The sequence below is a fragment of the Salarias fasciatus genome, chromosome 6 (assembly GCF_902148845.1).
Source record: "Salarias fasciatus chromosome 6, fSalaFa1.1, whole genome shotgun sequence".
NCBI lineage: Eukaryota > Metazoa > Chordata > Actinopteri > Blenniiformes > Blenniidae > Salarias > Salarias fasciatus.
In genome coordinates this window covers 3,465,457-3,486,779 of record NC_043750.1, presented here as the reverse complement: position 1 = coordinate 3,486,779, position 21,323 = coordinate 3,465,457, and the positions used below count along the sequence as shown (strand labels likewise).

The following is a 21,323-nucleotide window of genomic DNA, read 5'->3' as shown; positions in this document are numbered from 1 at the left end:
ACCCACACCACAACAAAGCCTAACCCTAAAGAAATGTTTTTGCACTTTTACTTTTTTCAGTAACAACAACATGGTCAAGAAAACACTGTTTCTCCTACTTAGGACCGGAAAAAGGTCCCCACAAGGCACGTCGTTCCACGTTTTGCTATCCTTGTGGGGACATTTGGCCCCAACAAGGATAGAAATACAAGAACGCACACACACACACACAGCCTCCATTCAGCCTTTCAGCAACGGATTGAGGACTCGAACCAGGAATCAGTCACGGCGCGGTGGCAGTGCTCTCCACTGCTGCACCATGCCGCTCCCTGCAGACTGACTGAAGTGAAGGGAGTGATGAAGAGTGCTGTCCTCTGCTCCTCCTCCTCCTCCTCCCCCCCGAGGGGGCCTGGAGGTCTCTGCTGACGGCTCTCCCAGCTTCATGCGGCTCCGCGCGCCAGCTTAAGCCTCTTAGGACGCACGAGCAGCAGATGCAGCGAGAAAGCCAATCAGGAGCTCCCGCTGAGCGGCCGTGCCACACGCACACACACACACACACACACACACACACACACACACACACACACACACACACACACACACACACACACACACACACACACACACACACACACATATGGAGCTCGCGCGGAGTCTCCGGCAGATCTGAGCCGCTTCTCCCGCGCGCCGCCACGCAGCCATGCTCCCGCAGGACACCGCAGAGCAGCAGAAGTGTCGCCGCGTGTCGGACCCGGTGTGCGGGCCGGAGCTCGGCCCCGCGCCGCCGCCGCCGCCGCCGCCCAGGCGCGCCAGGAACCGGGACAAGCGGCGGCGCTCCGGGTCGGCGCCGGAGCGGCGGGTGAGCTGCGTCCTGGTGGGGGACGCCGCGGTGGGGAAGACCAGCCTGGTGCTCAGCTACACCACCAACGGCTTCCCGGCGGACTACGTCCCCACGGCGCTGGACAACTTCACAGGTAGCGCGGGGTGCGCGGGGCGCGCGGGGCGCGACGCACGGAGCCCGCTTCTTCTCTGTGACTGCTGACCTCTGACCTCTGACCTGTGGTCTCTGCAGTGATGGTGGCGGTGGACGGGAAGCCGGTGAGGCTGCAGCTCTGCGACACGGCTGGACAGGTGAGACTCATCCTGTCCCCCTGTCCCCCTGTCCTCCTGCTCACCTGTCCCCCTGTCCTCCTGTCCTGCTGTCCCCCTGTCCCCTCAGGTCTGTCTGACTGGGAGACACTCATCCTCTTCTTCCTCACAGCTGATCGGTCCTGATCAGCTGATCGGTCCTGATCGGTCCTGATTGGTCCTGATCGGTCCTGATCAGCTGATCGGTCCTGTTTGGTCCTGATCAGCTGATCAGTCCTGATCAGTCCTGATCGGTCCTGATCGGTCCTGATCAGCTGATCGGTCCTGATTGGTCCTGATCAGCTCATTGGTCCTGATCAGCTGATCAGTCCTGATCGGTCCTGATCGGTCCTGATCAGCTGATCGGTCCTGATTGGTCCTGATCAGCTCATTGGTCCTGATCGGTCCTGATCGGTCCTGATCAGCTGATCGGTCCTGTTTGGTCCTGATCGGTCCTGATCGGTCCTGATCAGCTGATCGGTCCTGATTGGTCCTGATCAGCTGATTGGTCCTGATCAGCTGATCAGTCCTGATCGGTCCTGATCGGTCCTGATCAGCTGATCGGTCCTGATCGGTCCTGATTGGTCCTGATCGGTCCTGATTGGTCCTGATCAGCTGATCGGTCCTGATCGGTCCTGATTGGTGCTGATCGGTCCTGATCCGTCCTGATCAGTCCTGTTTGGTCCTGATCAGTCCTGATCGGTCTTGATCAGCTGATCGGTCCTGATTGGTCCTGATCAGCTGATCGGTCCTGATCGGTCGTGATTGGTCCTAATCGGTCCTGATCCGTCCTGATCAGTCCTGTTTGGTCCTGATCAGTCCTGATCGGTCTTGATCAGCTGATCGGTCCTGATTGGTCCTGATCAGCTGATCAGTCCTGATCAGTCCTGATCGGTCCTGATCGGTCCTGATCAGTCCTGTTTGGTCCTGATCGGTCCTGATCAGATGATCGGTCCTGATTGGTCCTGGTCAGCTGATCGGTCCTGATCGGTCCTGATCGGTCCTGATTGGTCCTGATCAGCTGATCGGTCCTGATCGGTCCTGATCAGCTGATCGGTCCTGATCGGTCCTCATCAGCTGAGCCGCCTTGACATTAGGAGTCTGTGTTTGTGTCGCGCGCCCCGCAGCCTGCTTTAGTGCCTGACCCTCCGCAGCGCACAGCGCCCCCTGCTGGCTGGAGCCTGCCAGTGTTTCAGGGCTCTCCCACTCTGCGCGGCGTCGCCCTCTGCTGGTCGGTGGCGGTAACGCACTCCTCCCAAAGTCTTTTATTTTCACTCTGTTTACTTTATTTCATGTACTTTGTCATGACTGCAGCTTTTCCTGCCTTCTTAGTCTGATTCAGGCTGTTTTTGCCATTGTGACCTTTGACCCTTCTGATTGGCTGTGGAGAGTTTTATTGAAAATGAGAAAATCAGATTTAGAGGAAGCGAAATGTCTTCAGATGGACGGACGGTCCAGAGTCTCCCGAGGAAGGAAAAAAACAAACGTGACGAATCAGCATGGAGCTGAGTCAGGGACGTCCAGGGACGTCCACGGGACCGTCCTCCCGCCGTCCAGAGGTGTGTGTGGCACTGCAGACAACACACACACTCAGCAGAAAGCTGGACAAGCCCGGTGAGGGACAGTCCATGTCCAGACAGAGATCGACTCATTCTGGGACAGAAGACAACTTCTCCAGGGGGACAGAGTCCTCCAGGGGGACAGAGTCCTCTGCCAGGTGAGGCTCGCTGCTGGAGTGGACACCCCTTCAGTCGTCTTGGTGTTCTTACAGCTGGACCAATCTGGACTAATCTGGACTAATCTGGACCATCTGGACCATCTGGACCATCTGGACCAATCCCAGCAGGACGGGATCCTGAACCACAGTGGATCCAGAACAGGACGGTGGACAGACGGACCAGGGGTCTTACCCATAAAGCTCGCTGCACAAAACCAGCCCCAGACTCTGCGCAGCGGCTCCTCTGAGCCAGACCTGGTACCTATAAAAATCCAGCGCAGAGAAAAACAGCGTGGGACTCTGGTCCTCGCCGCCAACACAGCAGCTGCCGTAAGGACCGCACAGTCCAGAGGAACTAGGAGGAGACGAGGAAGCAGAAGGAAACGGAATGAAAGTCCTTTATTTGTCCGCATGGGGAAACTGCAGGTTCGCAGTGGCAAGAAACGGAGAAAGAAAAGTAGAAAAATACAAAAAAACCAACCATACAAGGAAAAGTTAGATATAATTTATGTAAAATTAGGATAGATATAATTACATAACAGAAATATACTGACCGACACAACTAATTATTAAATATAAATTGAATATAATATAAATACAAATTTAAGACAGATATAATTAAGTAATAGATATAAACTGACAGATATAAATCAAACATAATTGGCACAGAGATCTAAGACAGACATAATGAGATAAATAACAGATATCAAGATATACATGAGCAGATACAGACAATTAAGATATACTGTACGTTTAAGACGGACAGATATGTAGACTATCCTAATAACAGATATCAGTTAAATAAACTAGTGCTGTCAGTTTTAATCGCGTTGATCGCAATTAATCGTGATTAATTCATGGAGAGCTGTCAACAATTAACTTTTTTAAAGCTGCTGTAGGCAGGATTTTGCTAGTCAATGCTAATGTTTCTGTGTTTTCTTTGGATTAAATGTTAGAGTATCCATTGATAATCCTTTAGGAGTGAAGCATAACTGCTCTACCGCGAGGGCGCAGCGTTTCCATCTGTCTCTGTTCTGAGCTGAAAAGGAATCTCCACAGCTCCAGGTATCTTTGACCAATCAGAAGAGCCCATGAGGCTCTAACCGTGATTGGTCGAGGGGCGCTCGTCGCACGTTCTTGTGGGAGGGGCTTAACTTGCGTAAGGGCGTGATGTCAGAGAAAACAGGACAGGATTGGCTGTGCTGGCTTTCAAATCGCCATCTTAGATGGGTCAAATCGCCATCTTACTTAGGTAACCCTAAGCAAGATGGCGGAGATGCGGAATCCTGCCTACAACACCTTTAACGTTGAGATTAATCGCAATGAAGAAGCTAATCCTCATAAATCAGTCCCAATGTCAGGAAAAAGACTATTATCCTGGAGTTCTTTTCTTTGACCCAACTGGCAGACCTCAATGGATTAATCACGATTAAAACTGACAGCACTAAAATAAACTCTTGAGACAGATACATATGTACAGTATGATAACAGATAAAAGTTAAATAACTGTCTTTGTCTCTGCACTTACAAATACCTACCGTCTCTTGTACATAATAATTCTTCTCATGATACACACTTCAAATTGTTCTCACTCAAATGGAAAATTGACACAGAAAGTGTTTGCTGTGTCGCCACGGCCATGTCTGACCTCTGAACCCGAATCCTCCGGGTCCTCAGCCTCTCTGAGCTGCAGAGCGTTAAACCTGCTGTGATGAAGCCTGGACGCTCCGTCAGGCTGTGGAACCAGTTCACTACATGCTGATGTTGGGTTTGTTTTAAGGTGTTTCTGCCATGTGGAGACTCTCTGGATTCTGACAGCTCTCCTTCAAGTGGGACACTTTCCTCACTCCAGCAGTAGAGTCCCGATGGCTCTGGTCCTGCTCCACTCAGTGTCTCCGTCTGTCCCTCTGCTGTGTCCTCCAGAGAGGACGGCAGACCGGCTCTCCTCCTCGCCATGAGGGTTCGGGTTTCTGTCTCCTGAAGAGTCGCTTCCTGGGTCGTTTACCGTCCTTCCTGCAGGTCACGGCGCTCTGCGCCGCGCCCTCTACTGTACCCACATTTCATTCATGAGTTCATCTGCACACCATATATGGTGCCAGGGGGCGGAGTTGGGGGATTGTGGGCGGGGTCGGCCACCGTCTGGTTCTCCGCAGGATTTGGATCCGTTACTTGGACATTGCGGACAGCTGAGCTGCGGACAGGTTTGTAGCTCCAGATGTTTTTGCAGACAGAAGTTCCCGCGCTGCGCTGCTGTCAGAGGTTCACAGGCGAGGCCCCAGAGCCCGAAGAGAGCCGGCGCCGCGCAGAGGCTGTCTTTGATGTGTGTGTGTGTGTGTGTGTCCGCTGCAGTCAGTCCCTGTGTTGTCCCCTGCAGGACGATCTGGACCGCCTGGGCCCGCTGGTCTACCGGACCGCCGACGTCTTCCTGCTGGTCTACAGCGTGGTGCGGCCCGCCTCGCTCCAGAACCTGGCCCGCCGCTGGGTCCCGGAGATCCGGCGGCAGCGGCCCGGGGCGCCGCTGGTTCTGGTCGGGACCCAGCTGGACCTGCGGGAGGACGTCCAGGTCCTGATCCAGCTGGCGCGGCGCGGCGAGCGGCCGCTGGACGCGGAGGACGGCCGGCGCCGGGCCCGGCAGCTCGGCGCCGCCGGCTTCGCCGAGTGCTCCGCCCTGACCCAGCAGAACCTCAAGGACGCCTTCGACGCCGCCATCCTGGCCGGCGTCCGGCCGCCGGACCGGGACCAGGACCGGGACCGGGACCAGAGGCTCACCCTGAGGAAGAAGACCCCTGAGAAGATCCGGAGCCTGTCAGCGGCCTGGTGGACCCGGATCAGCTGCCTGGTCGGGGGAGGCGGCCCGGACGGCAGATGAGGCGGTTCTGATCCACCAGAACCACCAGAACCACCAGATCCCCCTGATCCACCAGAACCACCAGATCCCCCTGATCCACCAGAACCACCAGATTCTCCTGACCCACCTGATCCACCAGAACCACCAGATCCTCCTGACCCTCCTGATCCACCTGACCCACCAGAACCCCCAGAACTCTGCTTTTTCCCGGGTTCCTCCCGGTCCCTCCAACAGAGCTGATCTGAAGCAGAACTCAGACTGAACCTCCAGGGCGTCGGCGCTGGAAGCTGATTGGCCGGTTGATGTGGTTCTGCTCCGTCCTGGCTGCAGTGTGTTTTGTGTCTGTGCTGTGATTGGCTGCCGTCGATCCTCCAGTGCTGTGATTGGCTGCCGTCGGTCCTCCAGTGCTGTGATTGGCTGCCGTCCACTCGGCTGCTCCATTACAGGTTTGACCGCTCGTCTCAGATTTGGTCCTTTGATGCGGCGGAACTGCGACGGTCTGATGGAGAACACCTGCAGGAGGACACATTAACGGAACCAGGAGAACCTGGAGCCTCCGGTCTGTCTCGGGCCTCATAGAACCCGGAGAACGTGGTCTGTAAAGGTTTGAGATCAGATCAGTTTCCTCGTTCCTGGATGACGCAGAGCGGGCCTGGCACGCCATGCTCAGGGACGCAGTGCTGTGTGGAACACATCGAGTCAGTCTGGCACGCCGGCAGCAGAGCGCCGCAGCCCGGCGAGGCCTCCAGCGTCCTGCGGACCGCTCTCCGCACTACTTCGGACCGGTTCTACTTTTGCCGAGGCGCAGTGGAGCCGGAGTCCATTTCCCATCATGTCAAAGCAGCAACAGGAAAATAAAAGAGAGCAACATCCGTTTTATCAAAACAGATGACTACAAAGGTTGACTTTTTTTTATTCCGAGGCACATTATTGATATAAATATCTATACAGATCACTACTGAAGCTGTCACACAGGTTTTTACATGTAAATAAAAGCGTAAATATACACTTTTATGGATGAGTGTTTTATTTTGAAGCCTGAACACGCTCTGGCATCGCAAAACAAAGGAGTAGTGAAGTTTTTAATCTGGAGAGCAGCATGGCTGACGAAGAGAAAGTGATCCTGGAGGAACAAGACCCAGAATCCTCTCTGACAGCAGTCATCCTGTTTCTAAAGACGCCAGCAGGAAGGAGAACACTCGGGCAGCAGCAGCTGGAGCCGCTGGTGTGAGCGGTGAGTGAACTGTAACGATACGAAGCGCCTGTTCAAACATGTTTACACGGAGATCGTCATGGAAACATAATCCCACGCATGGCTGAGCGCTCCTCTGGTCAGAAGGCGGAGTGCGGAGACCACAGGATCATCAAGCTTCAGGTTCAGGAGATGAAACGCTTCAGTGAAGCGAGGCTCCAGCTGGACAGCGGCTTCCTGCTTCCTGCCTCTGTGTGACCGGGGCCCTGGTCCTCTGGACCGGTGAGACCAGCAGCCGGGGGGGGGGTTGGGCGGCCCTGGTCCTCTGGACCGGTGAGACCAGCAGCCGGGGGGGGGGGGGTTGGGTGGCCCTGAGCTGGATCTCGGTGATCTGCTGTTGCTCTTCCTGCTAACCGAAGCTGACAGGACCAGCTGGACCGGATTGGACCAGCTGGACCGGATTAGCCCAGCATATGGAGCCTGGCTCTGTCAGCTGACGGAGGAGGAGCAGCTGGCTCCGCCCCCGCAGCGGCGCTCCTGGTTTTAACCCTGAAACCGTCTGGCGGTGAGACGGACGTCTGCTCTGATCCTCAGGAGTCCAGACAGTTTATGGAGTTCAAATCCTTCCAGGACCCCAGAACCTCAGGAACCCAGAACCCCAGAACCTCAGAACCTCAGAACCCCAGGACCCCAGGACCCCAGAACCTCAGGACCCCAGGACCCCAGAACCTCAGGACCCCAGGACCCCAGAACCTCAGAACCTCAGGACCCCAGAACCTCAGGACCTCAGGACCCCAGAACCTCAGGACCCCAGAACCCCAGGACTCCAGAACCCCAGAACCTCAGGACCCCAGAACCTCAGGACCTCAGGACCCCAGAACCTCAGGACCCCAGGACCCCAGAACTTCAGGACCCCAGAACCCCAGAACCTCAGGACCTCAGGACCCCAGAACCTCAGGACCCCAGAACCCCAGAACCTCAGGACCCCAGAACCCCAGAACCTCAGGACCCCAGAACCCCAGAACCTCAGGACCTCAGGACCCCAGAACCTCAGGACCTCAGGACCCCAGAACCTCAGGACCCCAGAACCCCAGAACCTCAGGACCCCAGAACCTCAGGACCCCAGGACCCCAGAACCTCAGGACCCCAGGACCCAGAACCCCAGAACCTCAGGACCCCAGGACCCCAGAACCTCAGGACCTCAGGACCCCAGAACCCCAGGACCCCAGAACCTCAGGACCTCAGGACCCCAGAACCTCAGGACCCCAGAACCCCAGAACCTCAGGACCCCAGAACTTCAGGACCCCAGAACCCCAGAACTTCAGGACCCCAGAACCCCAGAACCTCAGGACCCCAGAACCCCAGAACCTCAGGACCTCAGGACCCCAGAACCCCAGGACCCCAGAACCTCAGGACCTCAGGACCCCAGAACCTCAGGACCCCAGAACCCCAGAACCTCAGGACCCCAGAACCTCAGGACCCCAGGACCCCAGAACCTCAGGACCCCAGGACCCAGAACCTCAGGACCCCAGGACCCCAGAACTTCAGGACCCCAGAACCCCAGGACCCCAGAACCTCAGGACCTCAGGACCCCAGAACCTCAGGACCCCAGGACCCCAGAACCTCAGGACCCCAGGACCCAGAACCTCAGGACCTGCGGCGGAGAGAGGCCGGGGCAGCATGGCGTTCAGAGGAAAAACCAGAGAAGTGAAACCAGGTTTTTTCCTGGAGCGTTCAGAGAAACGGGTCGGACCGGGTTCTGGTCCAGGAGGAAGTCTGCTGGTCCAGACCGTCTCCAGTCCTGATGAAGACCGGAACATCCGCACGGTTCTGCCGGGCTGCCTGGAAGCCGGCGGCGTATCCACGGCGTCCCATGATGCACTGCGGCACGTCAGACTCTGGCGGCCGTTCTGACAGCGCGGCGCATCACACACACACACACAGATAAAATGAGTGAACTCCACACAGAGAGGCAGGATCAATGTTTTTTATATATCAACAGTTTGACCTCTGACCCCTGACCTGCGAGGCCAGAGTCCTAAACCTGCTGTTTTTATTTTCCATCAAACGTGGTCAGAATGTGTGTGTGTGTGTGTGTGTGTGTGTGTGTGTGTGTTTTGTAACATCCAGGCTGATGAAAAGCGAGACAAAGACAGGAATGAGTGGTATTTCAGTTCAGGACCTCCCACAGGAGGTGGCAGGTCTCTTCAGGAGAGGGGCATTCTGGGAAATGCAGGCAATACTCTCTGTCCTCTGATCCCTCCTCCTCTGACGGATAAACAGGAAGCAGGACGAGTTCAGACAGACTTCAGCTCAGGCTCCTGATGAACCACCTGAGAGGCAGAACCCAGAGTCCAGAACCCTCTGGTTCTGGTTCAGAGAACCAGAACCAGAACAGAGGAGTCAAACCTGCAGCTGTTCAGGGTCTGGAGCAGAGAACCACAGGAGAACAGGGTCTGGAGCAGAGAACCGGGGGAAGAACTGGTCTTCAGAGCAGTGGGCGGCTCTTAGAAGAGCCTTTGGGTCTTGGCGGCGGCAGCAGGTCACTTGGAGCTGGTGTACTTGGTGACGGCCTTGGTGCCCTCGGACACGGCGTGCTTGGCCAGCTCGCCGGGCAGCAGCAGACGCACGGCGGTCTGGATCTCCCTGGAGGAGATGGTGGAGCGCTTGTTGTAGTGAGCCAGGCGAGACGCCTCCGAGGCGATGCGCTCGAAGATGTCGTTGACGAAGGAGTTCATGATGCTCATGGCCTTGGACGAGATGCCGGTGTCGGGGTGGACCTGCTTCAGCACCTTGTACACGTAGATGGCGTAGCTCTCCTTCCTGGGCCTCCTCTTCTTCCTGCCCGGTTTGCCGGCGGTCTTGTTCACGGCTTTCTTGGAGCCCTTCTTGGGCGCGGGTTTGGCTGGTTCAGGCATTTTCACTTCCTGGTGTTGAGCCGCGGCGGTGGGACTGTACTTATACAGGCTTCATGTAAATGAGGCTGTGCTATCGCTTGTCTGTGATTGGCCGGTCTGCCGCTGGGCCGTTGGGTTGTGCAATAGCACCACGTGACTCAGCTTCAAGGCAGGAAGAGCAGAAAGAGCAGAACTCACTGAAGCAGGTTCCACAAAACTCCTGCTGACGGGACGCTGTCCACGTGTCCGTCCACCAGGGACCTGGTGGGCCGTCCAGCCGGGGACGTGTCCTCTGACCCTGTCCTCTGACTGCAGCCCGGCTCCTGACTGAAACAAAGAAGCAGGATCACATCAGCCTGTGCTGAGCTCCTTCCATACCGGACTGACATGCTGCAGCCCGACACGCCCCCCAGAGGCCTGAGGTCAGCTGACCGCTCCGGTCGGTTGTCCCTAAAGCCAGGCTCAAAACCAGAGGTGACAGAGCCTTCTCTGTAGCTGCCCCCCCCCCTCTGGAACAGCCCCCCCTCTGGAACAGCCCCCCCTGGATGTCAGGTCCTCCCAGACTGTGGGACAGTTTAAAGGGCAACTCCGGTTTTTTGACACCTGGACCTTATTTCTAGGTGTGTCATGCTCATATACTCACTCAAACATGGTGCAGCTCGGAGTCCTACAGAAGTTATTTAGATCCAAACGATGTAGCCGCACTAGCGGGGGAGCCACAGCAATGGAGCGTTAGCGCGGGACATAATCTCTGCAAAGTCGCTCATTTCGGCTGTATTTCTTCATTCATCGCCAGTGTTATCATAAAGTCAGCTTGTCTACCGTCTTCAGGTGGGTCAGCTGAAGAGCTGACAGTTTTCGCTAACTTAGCCACAATTAGCTCGGATGGGAACGTTGCGGAGCTCCTCTCCCCAGCAGAGAGGCACTTTGAGTCGGCCTCGGCTGTCACGGTGCCCCGGCGTCTGACTTCCAGGGGCCGAGTTGGAAAACGGCCCTCAGCTGCTCCACGGAGGCTCCGGACACCCGCGAAGACGCACGGCTCACGCGCGGCCGCTGGATGTCTCTCCTCGGAGCGCTCTCCTCGCCGGGAGAATCCAGATCTCCGCCGCCCGGCGGATGCGCGCTCCAAGCCGGGCCGCGGGACACCGCCGGAGGCCCCCCTTCCGACCGAAAGGCAACCCAGCGCCGATGGAGGAAAAATACAGCCGAAATGAGCGACTTTGCAGAGATTATGTCCCGCACTAACGCTCCATTGCTGTGGCACCCCCGCTAGTGCGGCTACATCGTTTGGATCTAAATAACTTCTGTAGGACTTCGAGCTGCACGATGTTTGTCTGAGTGAGTATATGAGCATGACACACCTAGAAATAAGGTCCAGGTGTCAAAAAACCGGAGTTGCCCTTTAAGTCCAGACTGAAAGCACAGCTCTTCTGGAAGGTTTTCTAAACACTAGTGAAACTGGAGGATATTCTTGGTGTCTCATTTGTCTTCTCTGTGTTTTACTATATGTTTAGTTGAGCCTGTTATTTTCATCTATTTATTCTATCTTTTTCTTTTTACTTCTCTTTTTCTGTGCAGCACTTTGGTCAACAGAAGTTGTTTTTTAAATGTGCTCTATAAATGAAATTGAATTGAATTGAATTGAATTGACTGTCCTCTGACCCCTGTCCTCTGACCCCTGTCCTCTGACTGTGTCCTCTGACCTGTGTCCTCTGACCCCTATCCTCTGACCCTGTCCTCTGACCCTGTCCTCTGACCCTGTCCTCTGACCCTGTCCTCTGACTGTGTCCTCTGACCCTGTCCTCTGACCCTGTCCTCTGACCTGTGTCCTCTGACCCTGTCCTCTGACCCTGTCCTCTGACCCTGTCCTCTGACTGTGTCCTCTGACCCGTGTCCTCTGACCCTGTCCTCTGACCCCTATCCTCTGACCCTGTCCTCTGACCCCTATCCTCTGACCCTGTCCTCTGACCCTGTCCTCTGACCCCTATCCTCTGACCCTGTCCTCTGACCCTGTCCTCTGACCCTGTCCTCTGACCCTGTCCTCTGACCCCTATCCTCTGACCCTGTCCTCTGACCCCTATCCTCTGACCCTGTCCTCTGACCCTGTCCTCTGACCCCTGTCCTCTGACCCTGTCCTCTGACCTGCAGGACTGGATTTTGTCCCCTGGGTTCAGACTGATGTCTGCAGTTGAAGGTTTTGAGCAGTGAAGCCGTTCTGACTGAACCACCGTCTGTGACTCAGCTCATCAGCAGAACGTTCTCCAGCTGATCAGTGGAACCGTGAACCAAACGTCAAAGTCAAATCAAACTTTATTCCTGAAGCACGTTTCATTTTGAAAAACCACACAGTTTACATTATTAAAAACAAAATCAGTATATAATAGAGAATAAAAACGCCTTCACCATAAACACACACACACACACACACACACACACACACACTTTCTTCACTACTGTAGGGAACATGGCACAGCACTGAGCATAATGGGAAACACCACACCGAGAGAGGTCAGAGGTCAGGACTGTCCAGGCAACATGTGAAGTTCACTCTCACTCGATGCTCTGTACCTTTCTGAAGCTAAATCTCAAATTATAAACTAATTACATCAAGCTTTGAATGTAAACACATTTCCCAGTGTGTGGAGAGAGAGAGAGAGAGAGAGAGAGAGAGAGAGAGACTTCCTCTTATTGTCATTTCACAATACACAATAGTGCACTGAGGAATGAAATTACGTTGCTTTGGCTTAGTCTATTTTATATATATATATATATATATATATATATATATATATATATATATATATATATATATTTCTTAGTAGGGATGGGATCATAGCGTTAAACCTATAAAATGATATATTCCACTCTTTGAACTGAGGCTGAAGCTGTGTTCTTCATTATTCAGAGGATAGCAGCCGACTCAAAGCAGGCAGAGCAGCAACACATCATCAGCAGGGTGAAACCAGCCTGTCTCACAACGGTCTAATCTGTACGATTGTGAAGTTAAATCTCTAATTATAGATTAATTACATCAAGCTTAAAATGTAATGAATGTTTTTACACAAGATGTTGAAGACATTGTAGAGTATCGTGAGAAAAATGCATTATAAAGTGAAAATATAATTATTACTAGAATCAAATTGTTTGAATCAAGGGTGTAGTAATTCGCATTATTTTATTGTCTTGACATTCATGTCTTCATATCCGTCCCTTGTTGCTGGTAGACGTTAAACCAGACGAAAAGCGGTCCGATGTCAACATGGACCCTGAGCAGGTCACCAGTTAACACGGAGACCACTTCCTGCGGAACACCTCGAACGGCACTTCATCACAGAATCCAGCAGTGTGACAAACGCACGCGCCATTAAGTATGGGTGGCCGTTTGTGCCATACATCGCCTGCGCTTTTAACGGCGCTTTTAACGCCGAGCGCCGCCAGGCGCTTTTATTTTGAAACGCCTTCCGGCGTCTCAAACGCCGAGCGCCGCCAGGCGCTTTTAAACTGAGTGAGGAACTTTTTTCCATATATGTTTTATTGTCCACATGACGTTTGATATATTAAATGTATTGAAATATATTTTTTCCCTTCTAATCAATTTTTCAAAACTGAAATGTTTAAAAATAAAAAAATAAATACTTTTGATCAGGGGTGAGCTCAATGAGGAGACTTAGGGGGTGGAAAATGTTCAAAAAATTACTTATCGGACATGTTTTCAGAGCAGCTAAAGTTTGCGAATAGTCAGAACAGGACAAAATGATTGTAAATGTTCCCACAGGGAATTTTTTTTACCTTTGAAACAGTTAGATCACATTTTCAAAATGTGATCTAACTGTGATAGAAAAAAAACACAAAGGGATCTTGTGTAAACAAAGAAATCTTGAAGGGTTGAGCCTATATTTCTTTCCTTCTCTCCCTCTATTTATTACAGTTTTTCACAATTGCTAAAACACTAAACCCCACTGCCTGAACCAAATTCTCAGGGGCCTAAACTCATTTTTCGAATCAAACACTCTTTTGGCAAAAACTTAAACACTTAACTTAAACACACGATCTGCTCTTTTTTGCAAAACCTCAGACACATTCTCAGTCACTGAACACATTTCACAACATTTTTGCAAAATTGTAATCACTGGCAGCAAAATGTGAACACAACTCCAACACAACTGTCATCTGTTACACACAACAGCTCCAAACTGAACACACATATTTCTAATGATGAGATCAGACCAAGTGCACACAAAGACAAGATGCTGGAGACTGAATCTCCAGGACCGTGACCCTGCAGGAGTCTGCTTTGGTTCTGTTTGTTTTGGATTTATTTTTTGTTATGACGGTCAATTTAGATATCACTTTGACTTAGATGGGTTTTTTTTTTCTAAATGCATTTCAAATACGTAAAATAAAAATTTTCTGTGAACTACACACTCTGAAAACTGCTGGTTACTGTAAAAATAACCCACATTGGGTGGAATTGTTAACCCAGCGCTGGGTCCAAAAGGGACCGAGCCAAAGCGGGGTTATTTCTACCCAGCAGCCGTTTGGGCTGAAGAGTTGACCCTGATGCTGGGTCAGGATTGATCAGCCGGTCTGGGAAGGTTACTTTACAGTAAAAATGTAATCCCTCAGAATTCAGAAACACGTGCCCTCTGCCCTGCCAGGCTGTCAAACCCTCCACTGGAGGCCAGCTGGGGCTCAGGGCAGTTCACTGACAGGGAGAGGAAAAGATTTGAACTAGCAACCTCACAACTGTGAGACAACCACTCTGCCAACTGAGCCACAGCCACACATAAGTATAAGAAGAGGGATGTCATACGTCTTTTCCTTCTTAGCCATTGCAATCATCTTCTGTGAGAACACTGGACTCCAGCTTTCTGCTGCGTTTGTTGCCAGAAGCCTCCAGATGCAAGAAGGAGAAGAAGCTGCAGGAATGTTCAAAATGGTGATTTTGTTCAAATCATCACCTCACTCTGCTGGGTCACACAATTCATCTAATTTGGGGTAAAAGTGACCAAATCTGCACAAAATCCAGGGCTACCCAGGAAATGTGTTGGAAAATAACCAGCAGGTTTCAGAGTGAGGACTGCTGCTGTGTCCTCAGTGATTTCATGTAGAGTCTGATGAACGATCCAAGGTCAACATGTTTTACCTGCTGTGTGTGAGATCTGAACGCAGAGTGTGGTTTTGATCACAAGAGAACTGGTTTTGAGGCGATAATTCGATTTTGACAGAAATGTCTGAGGTTTTTGTGAATGCAGTGTGGATTTTTGGATTTGTGTTTAAGGTTTTGAGAAAATGGAGGTTTCAAGAAACGTGTTTTAGCAATTGTGAAAAACTGTAATAACAAATTGTAATCACACATACACATTGTGCAATAAATCATCTTTGTGACCCCAGGCTTGTGACTTCGGAAGAGGATTACATGAAGCCCACTGGTGTGACGATCCAGGAAAAGCAGTGTTCCTCTCTGACAGCAGCCTGCTGGGTGGCTCCCCAGATGTCATGGTGTCCAGTGACTGCATCACTGAGATAAAATGTCCCTGCAGCCAGAAATAACATGTTTATAAGGGAAATAATTATCTGTGCCTTTGTACCAGTTAAACTGTTGTTTCATGTTGTGTGATTTATTATTAAAAATATAAGCAGTAACAAAATAAATCAAATTATGTCATAATAAATTAAGCGGGAGCCACATAACCAGTGTGAAGATTTGTGTTTAAGTAGTTCAGCATCCCTGACAGTTACTGCCAAACGAATATTCAAATACTTCTTCTAATCATGCATTCAGATATTATTTGAAAAAACTGAATTGCACTGGGAACTGGGGGGGCAATGCAGTATTTGTCAGATAACCTGTCGAATCCTGATCAAACTGCTCCCACCACCAGGAGCGGGGTGCGTCCTCCGTCCTCACACAGATCACGTGATGTTCATCGAGTAACACCTGGTTTTTCTGGGACCGGGCTCTCAAGAGGTGGTGGGCGGCCCTGAAAAGGGCCTTTGTTTTGTTTGGTGCGGTCGCTGGACGGAGCTTCAGCCTCCGAAGCCGTACAGAGTGCGTCCCTGCCTCTTGAGAGCGTAGACCACGTCCATGGCGGTGACGGTCTTCCTCTTGGCGTGCTCGGTGTAGGTGACGGCGTCCCGGATGACGTTCTCCAGGAAGACCTTGAGCACGCCGCGGGTCTCCTCGTAGATGAGGCCGGAGATGCGCTTGACTCCGCCGCGGCGGGCCAGGCGGCGGATGGCGGGCTTGGTGATGCCCTGGATGTTGTCCCGGAGGACCTTCCGGTGCCGTTTGGCGCCTCCTTTGCCCAGACCTTTCCCGCCTTTTCCTCTGCCGCTCATTTTCAGATCTCAGAGTAGAAACACTGACCGAGCCGCGGAGCGCGAGACGGAGATATGAGACACGTCTGAGGACGTAAGAGAAGACAGGGGCGGGCCTCTGGTGCCATCGCTTCTGATTGGCTGCCGCTGTGTTCCGTCACTGAGGTCCACAGAGACCAAGGGACCCGGTCTTCAGACAAACCGGCAGAAATGACAGCGCCCCCCGCTGGCCGTCTGGCGGTACTGCCCCCCAGGAGAGGCCTGGTGCTGGTCCAGGACCAGGACCAGGACCAGGAGATCCCAGTCCTGCTGAGGTTCAGTTCAACCCAACTTTATTCATAAAGCGCCGATTACAACACAGTCATCCAGTCATGAGAGAGAGAGAGAGGGAGAGGGAGAGAGGGAGAGAGAGGCAGAGAGAGAGGGAGAGAGGCAGAGAGAGAGGGAGAGAGGGAGAGAGAGGGAGAGAGAGAGGGAGGGGAAAGAGAAAGAGAGAGGGAGACAGACAGACAGAGGGGGGGAGAGAGAGAAAGAGAGACAGACAGGCAGACAGACAGAGAGAGAGGGGGAGGGAGGGAGAGAGAAATAGAGTGAGAGAAAGAAAGAGAGGGGGGAGAGAGAGAGGGAGAGCGAGACAGACAGGCAGACAGACAGGGGGAGAGAGAGAGAGAAAGAGGGAGAGGGAGAGAGGGAGAGAGAGGCAGAGAGGGGAGAGAGAGAGGGAGGGGAAAGAGAAAGAGAGAGAGGGAGACAGACAGACAGGGGGGGGAGAGAGAGAAAGGAGACAGACAGACAGAGAGAGAGGGGGAGGGAGGGAGAGAGAAATAGAGCGAGAGAAAGAAAGAGGGGGGGAGAGAGAGAGGGAGAGAGAGACAGACAGACAGACAGGGGGAGAGAGAGAGGAAGAGAGAGAGGGAGGGAGGGAGAGAGAAATAGAGAGAGAGAGAGAGAGAATGTTCCGGTCCTGCAGACTGAGGCCTGATTCACACAGGCGGCTGTGCGGCGTGGATCTGTCCGGGTTTGAACGGCGTCTGTGCGGATAACCCCTGAATTCCACTGCGTGCGGCTCGACCGCCGCAGCACATACATTGCTATTTTAAAGGGGCTGCATCATGCAAAATTAACTTTTTGTATGTTTTAACCTTGTTATATAGTTATTTACTCACCTAAAACACCCCAAAGTGTTATTTTCCTTTGTGCCTGCGTGTTTGAGCTTTCCTCCTGTTTGTGCTGCTCAGAGAGGCAGCCCCTCCCACCGTGAAAACGCTCTGTTTGCCCACGTTCACATCACACGGTGAAGATGCTCCCCTGAGGGGTCTGGAGGATCTGAAGGGTCTGGAGGATCTGAAGGGTCTGGAGGGTCTGAAGGGTCTGAAGGGTCTGGAGGGTCTGAAGGGTCTCGAGGGTCTGAAGGGTCTGAAGGGTCTGAAGGGTCTGGAGGGTCTGAAGGGTCTGGAGGGTCTGAAGGGTCTGAAGGGTCTGGAGGGTCTGAAGGGTCTGGAGGGTCTGGAGGGTCTGAAGGGTCTCGAGGGTCTGAAGGGTCTGGAGGGTCTGGAGGGTCTGGAGGGTCTGAAGGGTCTGAAGGGTCTGGAGGGTCTGGAGAGTCTGAAGGGTCTGCGCTTGGTGAGTTTCTCACAGGAAAAGACATTTTTGCGTGTGGAGAAGCTAGAGCTAAAGAGCTAAAGCTAGCTAGCGTATTTGTTTTGAAGCTCTGATTGGTTGAAGTAGCTGTCAGTCAAAGTCCACAGGGGGAGAGGCGGGACTTTCAGTGAAACGGAGCGTTTTCTCTTCCGGGTTTCAGAATTAGCCCCAGAAAATCTTTTATTTCACACAAAATGACTTTTCCTTGGCGCCAGAAATAAACTATTACCATGTTAGAGCCAGTTCTAGGGTTTGGACGAGCTAAAAAAGCAGGATACAGGTCCTTTAATGACTGTAGCTGATCCCACAGCCTGTGATGGGCTCCGTCTGGGTCCGCCCTGCCCCGCCCCGCCCCCCCTCTGCCCCGCCCCGCCCCGCCCCGCTCCGCCCCGTCAGTCCAAAATAGAGCCAAGGTCTATTTTTCTCTCCGGTCCGGTCCGTCCAGGTCTCCGTACACATAAATGTCCACAGTTCAGATGCACCAAACAGGAAAGAGAACTCCAACAACCTCCGGTTTTATACGAGGGTGTACCCAAAAAAAACCGGAATTTGATTATAACTTTTTATTTATGACATTTCAAAATAAAACACCACCGTCGCCTTCAAAATAGTCTCCATCCGCATTAATGCAGCGCTCCAGCCGTGTCTCCCACTTCACCAATGCGTCGTCAGACCCGCGCGTAATTGTGCCATTTTTTGCCGGCTGCGATTTTTCTGTCCCCTCCTCCACATCTGCAAACCGCTGTCCCTTCAGCTGCTTCTTCAACCTGGGGAACAAGAAAAAGTCCCTGGAGGCTTCATCTGGAGAATCAGGCGGATGGGAGAGGAGATTCATCTCATTCTTCTCCAGAAACTGCGTGAGGCGCAGCGCCGTGTCCGCTGGCGCTCTGTGGTGGTGGATCAACCGGCTCCACTCCGCCACGACGCTCTGCTTCCTCCTCACATCCTCACGGAGCGTCTGAGGACTTCCTGTAGTAGTCCTGGTTTACAGTCTGACCTGGAGGGACAGACTCGCTGTGGACGAGACCCTGGACAGCCAAGAAGCAGCTCAGCATTGTTTTCACGCTGAGCGGACCTGACGCGCCGACATCTGGCCCTTTTTAAACCACCCGAACCACTCATGGACCTGAGTCTTCCCCAGAGCAGCATCCTTGTAGGCTTGCTGCAACAAGCTGAGTGTTTCTGCTGCTGTTTTTCCAGGAAAAAGCAGAATTTAATGTTTGCGCTGCTCTGGCTTCACAGTCAATGTCGCCATTTTGGAAAAAATCGCAGAGCGCCGCTGCACTCTGTTACTATAAATAGCTCCTGACAGGCGTCAGTGTCACTCTGGGAGCTCAGATTTCTCACAGATGTGCATGAGGCTTACCTGCAGCACATCTGACAGCCAGAAGTCGGAACTCATTATTATTATTGTTTTCTGACCAAATTCCGGTTTTTTTTGGGTACCCCCTCGTACAAAATAAAATCACTTTTTCTTTATTAAAAACTTTAAACTGTTTAAAGTCATTTTATTTGTCCTCACATTAATTTTCAGATATATCACGAATAGACAAACCCTACTGATTAAAATGTACACTTTAAAAAGCGGGCAAACAAAAACTAAAACACACTTTCAAGTTTTATTTGACAAACTTCTGTTTTGTCTGTAATCAAGCTGTAGCTGAACGTTTCTGAATGTTTCTGCATATATGGCCCGTTTGCAGGCTATTGTCTATAAATTTCGTGTTTTCTACAAAATACATAGCCTATTCAGGACCATGTATGCATTTTATTCTGAAAGGCCCGAATGTCAACATCCTGTCGCATGAAATTCAGAGTGTTGAAGCACAACAACCAGGATGAAGAGACGCTGATTTTGGAAGTGGAGAATCATAACATTTTATCTGACCCCAGTCGTCCTTCCTACAGGATGTCCAGAGAAAGATGCCAGTGTGGCCCAGACTGCTCAGCTCTGGAGGCCGATGCTAAACAGCGCTGCGCTGCTCTGCTTCTCCGGCGGCGGAACAGAGACGCAGCGGAGCGGAGGGTTCTGACAAAACGGAGCGGAGCGCAGCACAAACGCACGCAGTGGAATTTCGGGGTTCGTCAGAACTGCATGCAAACAGATCAGTCCTTTCACACTCCACGCGCGGGGAACGCGGCTCAAATCCGCGCGGCGGTTTCTAAATAGAAATCAAGTCTATTTTTCTGCGCGGACTTGAGCGGCTGTGCGCGGCGTCCCGTTGAAACCAACGGCATAAACACACATCTCGTGTCAGCTGGGCTTTCTAACTCACGATATGACAGTGAAAGAGAAAAGCCAGAACTCCTAAACTCAGCAGAGCAGATAGTGAGGGGTTAATCCTCAACAACTGGATGCTCCTGGATGAACTGGATTTCCTCCATTCAGACCCGAACTCCGATCTGATTCATTCATCTGCATCTCCAGAGTCCTGCAGTCCTGCAATAATCCTAATGTGTGAATCCATCTCCACTATTAACCATCACGGAAGAATAGGGAGAAAAAAAACTTTCCCTGCCTTCAGAGAGACAGAGGACGAATAATTAAACTGACCTAATCAAAGCTTAACGAGTTTGTATTCTGGTGTAAACTATTCAGTCTGGGGACAAAATGAATGATTTAAGATATTTGGTGATTTAAAAAAGTAGCTTTCATTTGTCAGAGTCTGCTACTGCTCCACTCCAGTCCACACTACAGGATGTTTCAATCTTCCCTGATTCAGAGACCACAACGAGAAGACAGCGGAGGACAGATCGCACCTGATATTCTCCTCATCTTCAGTGTGTGTGTCGCTCTGCAGCAGAACACACACTAGCAGATTCTTCATCAGAAAATCGCTCCTCGCTCCTCCAGATCTCGCTAGTCCAACGTGACTTTGTGCGTTTCCCGTCATTCCTGTGTTTACATTCATCTCCATTTTCAATAATAAGGGAAAATTCATTCATTCCCTCTGTTCATTCATTCACATCGGCATTCTAGTAGGCTACTGAAGAGGGAACCATAGTTTGAGATCATTTTCATATAATTTACCCTCCACATTTGATAATAATTCAGCTTATTAATGTGTGCGTTTTTATTTTAACTTGTGGAGCAGTAGAATAAAGTTATTAGTAGCAGTCTGTGGTGCTTTTTGAATCGCCAAATATCTTAAATCATTCGTTTTGTCCCCAAATTGGATAGTTTACACCAGAATAAAATCTCATTGAGCTTTAGTAAGTTTCATTATAGCCGCTCTGAAGGCACGGAGTCAGGGAGTTTTCTTTCTCATGTATTTTTTTCCTCATTCTTCCGGGATGGTTAATAATGGAGATGAATTATTACTTTGGAATTATTGCAGGACTGGAGATGCAGATGGATGAATCAGATCGGAGTTTGGGTCTGAATGCAGGAAATCCAGTTCATCCAGGAGCATGTTGAGGATTAACCCCTCACTATCTGCTCTGCTGAGTTTAGGAGTTCTGGCTTTTCTCTTTCACTGTCATATAGTGAATACTGTATTGGTCCGAATATAAGACGACTCCGATTATAACACGACCCCTATTTTTCAAAGATCATTTTGTGAAAAAAAAATGCTGAAGACAGTAAGGTCACTCATAAAA

The 21,323-nt window shown here is 51.6% G+C and overlaps 3 protein-coding genes across 4 annotated transcripts; 1 reads left to right on the top strand and 2 right to left on the bottom strand.

Annotated features, from left to right (window-relative positions):
• The first annotated feature begins 621 nt into the window (after nt 1–621).
• On the top strand, nt 622–6,672 carry LOC115390445 (rho-related GTP-binding protein RhoU-like). Its single transcript, XM_030094319.1, has 3 exons — nt 622–953; nt 1,052–1,110; nt 5,199–6,672. Exons 1-3 carry the CDS (start codon nt 680–682, stop codon nt 5,691–5,693), a joined length of 828 nt encoding a protein of 275 aa, XP_029950179.1. The 5' UTR covers nt 622–679; the 3' UTR covers nt 5,694–6,672.
• Nucleotides 6,673–8,905: 2,233 nt separating this feature from the next.
• Nucleotides 8,906–9,807, bottom strand: LOC115390460 (histone H2B 1/2-like). The gene has a single exon (XM_030094343.1). It carries the CDS (start codon nt 9,780–9,782, stop codon nt 9,408–9,410), a length of 375 nt encoding a protein of 124 aa, XP_029950203.1. The 5' UTR covers nt 9,783–9,807; the 3' UTR covers nt 8,906–9,407.
• A 174-nt stretch (nt 9,808–9,981) lies between these two features.
• Nucleotides 9,982–16,110, bottom strand: LOC115390467 (histone H4). 2 transcript variants are annotated; one of them, XM_030094350.1, is made up of 2 exons: nt 15,181–16,110; nt 9,982–10,088 (listed from the first exon to the last, which is right to left on the bottom strand). In XM_030094350.1, exon 1 carries the CDS (start codon nt 16,101–16,103, stop codon nt 15,792–15,794), a length of 312 nt encoding a protein of 103 aa, XP_029950210.1. In that variant the 5' UTR covers nt 16,104–16,110; the 3' UTR covers nt 9,982–10,088; nt 15,181–15,791. The 2 variants fall into 2 exon arrangements, with proteins under 2 accessions (XP_029950210.1, XP_029950211.1); XM_030094351.1 differs by lacking the exon at nt 9,982–10,088 and having other exon boundaries at nt 14,738–15,298; nt 15,612–16,110.
• Nucleotides 16,111–21,323: the final 5,213 nt, after the last annotated feature.

Excerpts from the sequence above, each read along its gene's own strand:
- LOC115390445 (XM_030094319.1), top strand. The coding sequence starts at position 680 with ATGCTCCCGCAGGACACCGCAGAGCAGCAGAAGTGTCGCCGCGTGTCG. Across the intron at positions 954-1,051 it reads GGCGCTGGACAACTTCACAG|TGATGGTGGCGGTGGACGGG; the intron begins GTAGCGCGGGGT and ends TGGTCTCTGCAG. Across the intron at positions 1,111-5,198 it reads TCTGCGACACGGCTGGACAG|GACGATCTGGACCGCCTGGG; the intron begins GTGAGACTCATC and ends TGTCCCCTGCAG.
- LOC115390467 (XM_030094350.1), bottom strand. The coding sequence starts at position 16,103 with ATGAGCGGCAGAGGAAAAGGCGGGAAAGGTCTGGGCAAAGGAGGCGCC.
- LOC115390460 (XM_030094343.1), bottom strand. The coding sequence starts at position 9,782 with ATGCCTGAACCAGCCAAACCCGCGCCCAAGAAGGGCTCCAAGAAAGCC.